The following is a 9,406-nucleotide window of genomic DNA, read 5'->3' as shown; positions in this document are numbered from 1 at the left end:
TCAAAACGGTTCTTTCCTTCAAAACCACTTTATTTAAAGATAATGTTTAAAAGCAAATGCTAGCCTATATAATATAAGGACATGTGAGTCCTTTATGATCAAATTAAATAAAAACCTTACATATATACAGTTAAATACACAGTTTAAAAGCTATCATGCTACTGAATTCCCAAAGGCTCCCCTAAAGACAAAACACGAATTGCAGACAGCAACCGTAGTGGGCGTGACCCGGCCACGCCCCCGGGGAAATAACCCATCCTGATTGGCTGGGGCTGGCCTACGTTTACCTCATTATACAATTAAGCTTGCCTCGTTCCCAAGTAACGAATCGGAGAGCGGTGATTGGCTGGCTCGGGAAACGGGAAGCACTCCAGGCGGAAAGAGAGAGAGAGAGAAGAGAGAGAAGAGAGAGAGAGAGAGAGAGTATCTGAGCATAGGTAGACCGCAGCTGGGCATTATTGTACCCGTGACGAGGCACGACAGGCGGTGAAAATGGGATGCTTCTTTTCGAAGAAATCGAGAAGAAAACCGGAGAAGGAGGAGACCCCCGGGGGACAGACCGACGCCGAGGAGGCCCCCAAGCAGTACAGCTGGGACACCCGGGAGAAGGTAACGCCGGGAGGGCACGGATCGATACACGCACGGGCGGATCCAGCCGGAGATCCAGGCGCACCGGCGGCGGGGGTGTTTACCTGCCGGGGGTGTTTACCTGCCGGGGCCGTGGCGCAGCTCACGCAAGCTGCTGCTTTCACTGTTTGTTTGGCGACTTAACTAAGACGGCGGGCCGAGCGGTTGTTGTAAAGACTTCCCGTTACATCTCGGTCGGGGCCTCTTCTCGCCCAGCCCTTGATCGGATTAGTCGGTATATATAGAGAGCTGATGCGGTGGCTGAAACTGGACAGCCGGGCGGATGGAGGTGCCTGGGTGGGGGGTGCGCTGTGTGATGCGTAAAGGCGCAGAAAATAAAGTCCGGCTGTGTGTGACAGCACTGTCAGATGGGTAATATTGCGGTGATGTCAGCCGAGCTGTCATGCTGGACGTGTTGTTGGACTAGTTTTGGTCTAGTTTTTTGTTTTTGTGCACTGTGTTTTGTTAGCACTGATACAACACGATTCTTCACGTGGTTGTTGCAAAGTAAATTAAAACGAAAAGCAAAAGTTGGCTGTGCAGTGAACACGTGTGCGCGGTGCTGGGCTGCCGTCCGGTTTGCAGGCGCGTCGCCCCTCGTTTCTGCACGGCTCACCTGAAACACCTGTGTTTTATCACCCGAGGCAGCTGTAATAATGCAAATCAACATAACTTCCTTACCACTTATAGAAAGATTGCATGCAGCTCCCACACCTTCCTAATGCTAAAAGTGCATTTTCTGCATTCCAAAGCAAAAGTTGTGTAAAAGTGCCTGAAGAGGCCCATACATTGTATGTAAATAACTTTATTACTACAAAAACGCTTAATGTTATCACCCATAGTTGAGATCAAGTATCCTAGTAATAAACAGGCGTCCAAAATATATATTAATTGAGTAGTAGGTATGGGGAAGTATTTTTTTTTTTCCTTCTTCCCATCCACTCAAAGTATTAAGTGGCACAGTGTGAACAATCATAGAAGTCACATTGAAAGGGGGAGGACTTCAATAAAAAAAACAGCCAGAGACCGGTCTCTTCTGGTGTGTTTTGCACTGACCTCAAATGGAAAATATAAAGGGGAACCATGGTTAGTGTGCACAGGATGTGCTCCGTATATTTAGAAGCTGGTGTAGTAATTGTGCTGGCAAGCCCAAATTAAAAAGCACATTTCCCAATCAGCAGGATGCGCTGATGTCATGCTAATATCTTGTTCAGAATTATCTACTACTGTGAATCACTGGGCAGTGTTTCCATCTGTCTGGTGTAACAGGCAGACCTGAACTCTAATGAAATCTGACAAATCTGTACGGTATAGCAATACAACATTGTTTTGCATATTTATTTATTTTTAAGACTGATATTGTACCTAAAGGAAAAAAAAACGAAATTCTTACAGCATCTCTATGATCTGGACTTTTTGAAAACTGTGATTAAATAATTATATATAATACAATTTCAAGATAGAATTCCTCATTGGCTGTAACCTAAAGAGGAATCTACAAATTGTTTGGTTACTAATATCTTAATGGCATTTATGATGCAAATTGACCTTGGATGAGCTTGAAAGGTCATCATTTGTTTGTGTAGTTCAAGATAAGGAATAGAGAACTTAACATTCAACTCATTCATTTTCATTTATTTATTTGGTTTACACATTTGACTGGCAATCGGCATTCAACTTGGACCTTTTAAAGGTTCCCCCCGAGTAGTGTAACATATCGTAGAGTAAACTTACAAACAAATATACCATCAAAAACTAATCGAAGGCAAAATAATACTAGACACAACAACACGGGAGCTCCGGTGCAGATCTATATTATACTTCAATGGTGAGCATTTAGCACTCAAAAACAGTCAAACCAACATAAAGCTGCTTTTGTAAATACTCTCTGAAGGAAAGTTTGGGGCATTTGTGGTCATAGGGGTGTTTATGCAGCATACAAAGTAATCTGTTACAAACTAAATCGAAACTGTGTTTTTTGCAGGTTGATCCCAAGGACTATATGCTGACTGGTATTAAGGATGAAACGGTAGGCCGTTTACCTGGCAAACTGAACGGCCAACAGTTTGTCATTCAAGACTGTGAGAACTGCAACATCTACATCCTGGACCACTCGGCCACCATCACCATCGATGACTGCACGAACTGCAGGATAGTGCTGGGGCCCGTCAAGGGCAGCGTGTTCTTCCGGGACTGCAAGGACTGCAAGTGCGTGGTGGCGTGCCAGCAGTTCCGCACCCGGGACTGCAAGAAGATGGAGGTGTTCTTGTGCTGCGCCACCCAGCCCATCATCGAGTCCTCCACCGGCATGAAGTTCGGCTGCTTCCAGTACTACTACCCTGACCTTGCCTTCCATTTCAAGGATGCCGGCTTGAGCATCTTCAACAACAACTGGAGCAACGTTCATGACTTTACCCCTGTGTCGGGGGAGACCAACTGGAGCCTGCTGCCCGAGGACGCCGCGGTGCTGGACTACGTGCCACTGCCCGACTCGGACGAGTTCAAGTCGGTCAGGGTCTCCACAGACTCTGGCAGGAGCATCATCCCCGTCACCTGGGGCCAGCGGCGCAAGGAGAGCGACGAGTCCTGCCTGTTCGTGTTTTTCGCCGGGGATTACACGACTGCCAATGCCAGGAAGCTCATCGATGAGGTGAGAGTGGGTGGATTCTGTCCTAATGTATGTTATTGGCATGCATTTATTACAGCGGTTATAGGAAGTAGTTGACTACTTCACAGGAGGTTGTTTTTGTTTCTAGTTTTAAGAGTAATGGAATCATGAGTTATAAAGTGGTTCACTGATGCAACTGATGAGTTCTTGTAGTAACTGGTATGTTAGTCTAGGGTTTTAGGTTGTGTAGAATTTGCATGAAGAAATGTGTTGAAAGGCGGAGCAAAGAACCTTGTCGTCAACTGTTTGGTTCATGTAACTTTCTGAACGTATCGGTGAACTACAGGCCTGAAATTTTGTTGGGTGTCCAAAGGTTTCATTATTACTCTGTGTTCCCCCCATGTATTTGTGAAGTCTGATATTTCAAGCAGACTGTACACAGCTGAGAGAGAGGGGAATTGTAAATGCCAGCAGCTATTTAATGTGGGATAATTAGTGTCATAATACTTTGGCATTGTTCAGTGCAACATTATATCATTCACACATGCATTTTGTACAAAAACAGATACCCAAATGTCCTCCGCATGAACTCAAATGATAGGTCTATATATTAATGCTTTCTCATCCAAGCAAATACTGTTAATCTAGAAATCTTGGCCGAACAGTAGAATCGCAACAGAACCAGTGCTTTTAGTAATGTGAATGTAAGCGATATTTCTCTTATTCTCGGATCATCATTTATCAGTTAGTGTAGGCTTCCCAACTACTCACGTTTCACTTCCCCTGGGATCTAGTTGCAACATGTTGAGTGTTTTGCAAAAAAAAATTTAAAACAATTCTAGTATAAACTTCCTGTTCAATCTGTTGTATTTAATAACTTGCAAACTTAAGCCTTCATTTATTTTATATCAAATTTGCAAATCCAATTTCATTGAATTTATAGACATCTGCAGTAAAGTAATACTATATATGGAAAACTAACTACTGTTAAATGAACGTCTTGCAGGAACATTATTAAGCATTTGCGAGTTCAGTTTTCTGGCCCACTGTGCCCACAGAAGGACTTCCTCATCACACCAGCTCTCCGCACTGCAGGTCCACACTCTCTAAGAAGTGGGCTATTCGTTTTCTCCTGTATTATAATGTATAAGGGGAACAGAAACAGCCTGAAATGTACCTTGGAGGGAGGTTTTGTATTTATTCGATTTTTTTATGAAAGCGACTTTGAACTGTGCAGATGCAGGCTATGAATGAATAAAATGCACGGATGGCTGATTTTTCCTTTTTATAATCTCATTGTACAGAACGAGAGGAAAACTTTTCATTAGACACGTACGGCAAAGTGGTTCCCCAGTGCCGAGCAGGAGCCGCATCTTGGGTGTTAATTGGATTCGGTGTTGCTGTGGAAACGGGCCACCGATTTGGAGACTATTGTTACCACAGTAACGGCTTGCACTTGTAGAGAAGGCTCGTCTGAATGAAACTACTTGTAGATGTGATTCCCTTGGGGGTTGCGAAGAAGAAAGTCTGCACTCAAATTACACCTTTTTCTCTGTTCAGTCAGATCACATTTAAAACATTTTAAATGTATAAATACGTACGGACATTATTGTCCTTAATTTATGAGGTAACAAGTGAAAAGTTTAATATTGCAAGGGTGTTGAGTTTATTTGATGTGCTTTCTTTATTAACGTGATTTTACAGTAAAAACCCCTAAGTATTTAAAATCTATATGAATGTATTGGGTATGTGGAGGAAGTGAATTTGACATTTACTGCTGTAAACCCAAGATCAACTTGAGAGATTCCTGGTGTCTGCAACTGTTGTCAACTGTTGTCAGCTCTGGGATGAGTTGGTGCCTGGGGAGATTGTGGAGGGTAATTGCTCTGGGGTTTGGTCACATCTTTTTCTAATGGTGTTAATTGAGGGACACCCGTCTTTTGGCAATCCTCATGTTTGTATGTTTAAATGCAATTCCCTTGTGCAGGGCAAATTATGAAAAGGCCATGGGTAAACTTCTTTGGCATGGGATATCATTATCAAGCCATATATTCAAGAGGGATACGTAGGAGTTTATTCTCCCGAGTCCTGACGCAGAAGGCATAACATCCCCTATTCCATGTCCATTAAGCATTCAGAACTTGTGTGGAGGAAATCGAGCACTGATCTCTGTTATGTTATAGGCCTATAGCCCCTGGAAAATCTGAAATATTATAATTACTCCTCATTATCTCTGAATCATATTCTAGGCAACAACACTAATACAAACTATTAAATAGGCACGTGGGAGGCACTTACACATCACATCTTTGTTACTGCTTAATATTTACCTTGTAATTTTATACAAGTTACTTCATAACTATGTATTTCCTGATGACATTCTCCTGTGTAATTTGTATGAGATCTTGTGCTTAGTCATACACATGGCTAATTTAAATATGGAATCCATGCCTTTTTTTGTCATTCTTATTGTGAGGAAAAATGGGTACAATTCCCACAGGCAAAATCCCTTACCTATGGAAATGCCAAGACTACCTTAGTGATCTCTTGTAAGACTCCTACTAAAACGTAAACATAGAACAAATTGCTTATGCTATTGCACCATCTTTGCCAACACATCAATTTTCAGTATCTATTTTTATTTATTTATACTCGGTACAAACACTAAGAGTTCCTTGTCTTACATTTGGACCCGCTTTCTGATTGCTGGGGGGCTTTATTGACAGAACCACAGTATGGCTTGTGGCTTTACCTAGTGGAACAAAGATGCTGTTCCCTACTATTTATGACTTATTTTTACTGTTGTGCAAATTATATATTGGTTTCACACACAAACCAAAGTACCTTTTGCATCCACTGTAAATGATTTAGCAATAGTGCTTGGTAAAGTTTAATAGAGGTTACCTGTAGGCTGCCCTTCCAGTTCGGTACACCGAAAGCAACAGTAGTCTCTTTGTCACAAGGACATAGCATTCATACTATGAATAACTAGCCATGTAAAAATATATTTTTCACTTCTGGCTCGTACTCTATTGGCTTGAAAACTGCACAGCTACAAGAGCCCCTTTTAAATGAATAAGGGCCATAGAACTGAGAACCCTAGTGATGCATAAGGGTTGTGTGTCGTATGAAATGCACTATTTATATTGAAAGCCCTCTCTCGCATATTGTAGCCAACAACGAGTGTCTGGGCTGATGTTAGAGACGCTGTTTTTTTAAAATATTTAAATTTACAAACAACGCTCTGTAACATCTATAACTGCGGTTCTACAAATGGAACTCTGATCATTTATATTTGTATTGGGTGAAGTGTTTACATAGTCTTTTTGGTTAGAAAGTGTCTGATCATGGGGGTGGTCGCCAGGGGAGGGTGGGTGGGAGCTAGTTGGGGAAAACTTGGGGCATGTGGATACCTCCTGTGGGTCGCTGGGTGCCTGCATGTTCAGGGTGTTAGCTCTTCCATGTGCATCACAGCCTGTGGTTGGTGTGATAGATTGGCTGGGTTTGAAGTCCAAAGAATTTAACTGGTTTAATTTCCAAATTGGGGTGAAAAAGGCAAGGGGGACTGTGAAATCCTCTGAGGTTCTAGATTTAATAAACCCATAAACCGTCTGATTAGGTGATGATGAGATCACATTTGTAAAAGCTTTACGACAATGTTAAAAATCCCTTGTATAGCACCAACCATCTCAATCCATCCAAAATGTCAAATCTGTTAAACTGGCTCTAACATCGATGCATCTCCTCCGTCTCTGTCTCTGAAGGTGGTGGGAAAGGGCTTTGTGCTGGTCCAAACAAAGGAGGTGTCCATGCGCCCAGAAGATGCCAGTAGAGTATTTCAGCAGAATGTGGAAGATTTCACCGATTTGATCACAAAAGGTAGGTGGGAGTTACAGAAGTGTGATGTTTTCTTCCCAATAGATTAAACCATACTAAACCATATCCAAAGTGTTTGAGTTGTGGAAAGTATCTTAGTAGTTGTCTTTTGTGATTTGTTAACCTGTCTGCTACCTTTTTTTTTGTACCCCCCCCCCCCAATAATAGGTCCAGTTGTGGCTTTGGAGCTGAATGGAGACGGGGTTGTAGAGACCTGCCGTAACATTGCAAATGAAGTGTTTAGCAGCTCCAAGGTAAGCCATGAGAGCTAGGAAGTGCATCAATGTGTAATCTAGTGGATTCAGAAAATAATATTGCAAGTGTGTTTGAGAGTGTGAGCGATTTTGTGCGTTTTATATATTGAATGGGTTTATTTTTAGACTGTGCACTTACAGAAGAGTAAGTGATTCTGGTAAATCTAGATAAGCAAACTTCCAATTAATTTTAAAGTATACATCAGTATGTTGCAAGACGTCTGATTTGTTCTGAATTGCTTCTCCCCCAGGTGTTTGTTTCAGAAAACAAAACTACGTCTTCAAGAGATGTGGACAATTTCTTCAACTTTGCAGATATGCAAATGGGAATATGAAGTCCTTTAAGACTGAAGAAAGTCACTAGTTTTTTTTTCTTTAGCGTGTATGACCTTTTCTAAAACTGTCAGTATTGTGATTTTTAACACTTTAAAGATATAACACTTTCTATCTTGCTAACCGAACATGATTGTTTTTTAAAAGGGAATAAACAAAGTTTCACAAAATGTAATTTTTTTTATTTTTTTTTTTATATATATATATATATTGGCTGTATATATTAGCCATGCAACCAGAAAATCTATCCTCTTATGAATGTATATTATAGACATTGTTTTTGGTTGTTTTGCATCCACTTTTATTTCCGTTTTGATTCCCATACTGCTTTACTATAGTTGGGCCAAATTAGGACATTCCTCTCTATGGGGAACAAATTTAGTTTAACACTCCTGTACAATAAGAATAACAAAAATGGTAATGCATAACTTATTGTACGTAATTTACTTAGTTGACAATCGTGAAATGTTTTTTTTCCTGTGTCAGCCTAATTGGTTTCTGCAGCTATTTATTGTTGTCAAATACGTGTCATTGTTTTTGTTATTTTGGTGGTTAGGAATGAAGACAAATGGAACCCTTAAGTTTTTATGTATTTTATGTCTCCCCTCCATATGTTGATTTCATTACTTAATACAGCAATGCTTGTATAATTATATTAATGTATATTTGTGTAAAACTTCGAAATCTTTTAGAAAAACTGTTACATTGGACAACTGCAGGCTGTTTAGGGCTTTGTTTTATGTTCACCTTCCAAGTTTTTTTTTTTTTTAACCACGCTCTTCGGTAGGCATCGCTCTACTGGGTGGAGCGGAGGAGGAGTGCGGATCAAATCCCAAGCATGGGCTAAGTTTGCTTTCCATTATCTTCCTTCCCAGTCTGTAAATTCTGACCTTCAATTCTCCAGTGACAGTTATTTGTGCCCTGTGTTAAACGAGGGACACACAATGTTACACTAATATGTAAAATATTTAATGTATGTCTATTTGAAATTAATGTCTTGTATCCACCTCAAAAAAGCCTAATTTTGTTCCCCCATCAGTTTTATTATCTAGTGAAGTGCTTTTGAATTAAAGAAAGTGTGAAGCGTTTTAATTTTACATTTTTATGGCAGATCAAAGAAAATGCTTTCAGCTCCCATTGTGACCAAGTACAGAAGTATGTATTTGTAAGCTTGTTTAAAAAAATATGGGTTTTTGTAAAGTAAAATGTTGCATATTTTATTTTGTAGTACTGAATGTATGCGATTAACAATAAAACTTTATGAATTGGTACTTTGCTTAATCTTTGTTAGTAAATTAATAAAAAAAAAATCTGTCGAATTTGAGATGAAGGATTCCCAACTAACTAAAACCAAACAAATGTTTTTGCCACACCATATTTTAATGTCAGTAAAGGTTCCATTACAGCTTTTAAAACATATATGGACCATTATTATAATCCAATTTCTCTCATACAAGAAGATTGAGAATAAGTTTCTCCATTTTATTGAAATGGGCCATGTATAGACTCCACTTTAATAAACTGGTTTTGCAGACTGAAGCTTTGATACAATGTGAAATCCCAGCACTATGTGCTTCATTAATAACAAATTCCAGAACAAAAAGTTGGATAAATAGATACCCAGAAACATATAGATAACACCAATTGTATTAAAAACATTAAGCTGATTTTATTTAATTACTGGTTTGTTACAAACAACATTGAAAAG

The 9,406-nt window shown here is 40.1% G+C and overlaps 1 protein-coding gene across 1 annotated transcript; it reads left to right on the top strand.

Annotated features, from left to right (window-relative positions):
* The first annotated feature begins 392 nt into the window (after positions 1-392).
* Positions 393-8,969, top strand: rp2 (RP2 activator of ARL3 GTPase). The gene is made up of 5 exons (XM_066706071.1): positions 393-609; positions 2,612-3,277; positions 7,000-7,114; positions 7,280-7,365; positions 7,617-8,969. The coding sequence occupies exons 1-5, from the start codon at positions 493-495 to the stop codon at positions 7,698-7,700; spliced, it is 1,068 nt and encodes a 355-aa protein (XP_066562168.1). The 5' UTR covers positions 393-492; the 3' UTR covers positions 7,701-8,969.
* Positions 8,970-9,406: the final 437 nt, after the last annotated feature.

The sequence above is a fragment of the Amia ocellicauda genome, chromosome 6 (genome assembly GCF_036373705.1).
Source record: "Amia ocellicauda isolate fAmiCal2 chromosome 6, fAmiCal2.hap1, whole genome shotgun sequence".
Taxonomy (NCBI): Eukaryota; Metazoa; Chordata; class Actinopteri; order Amiiformes; family Amiidae; genus Amia; species Amia ocellicauda.
Note: the sequence above shows the minus strand (reverse complement) of the source record. Positions and strands in the feature narration are given on the sequence as shown.

What these genes read in the sequence shown, in the direction of transcription:
- rp2 (XM_066706071.1), top strand. Translation starts at nt 493, where the DNA reads ATGGGATGCTTCTTTTCGAAGAAATCGAGAAGAAAACCGGAGAAGGAG. An exon ending in GCTGGGACACCCGGGAGAAG is followed by an intron (nt 610 to 2,611) that starts GTAACGCCGGGA and finishes TGTTTTTTGCAG; the next exon opens with GTTGATCCCAAGGACTATAT. An exon ending in AAGTGTTTAGCAGCTCCAAG is followed by an intron (nt 7,366 to 7,616) that starts GTAAGCCATGAG and finishes CTTCTCCCCCAG; the next exon opens with GTGTTTGTTTCAGAAAACAA.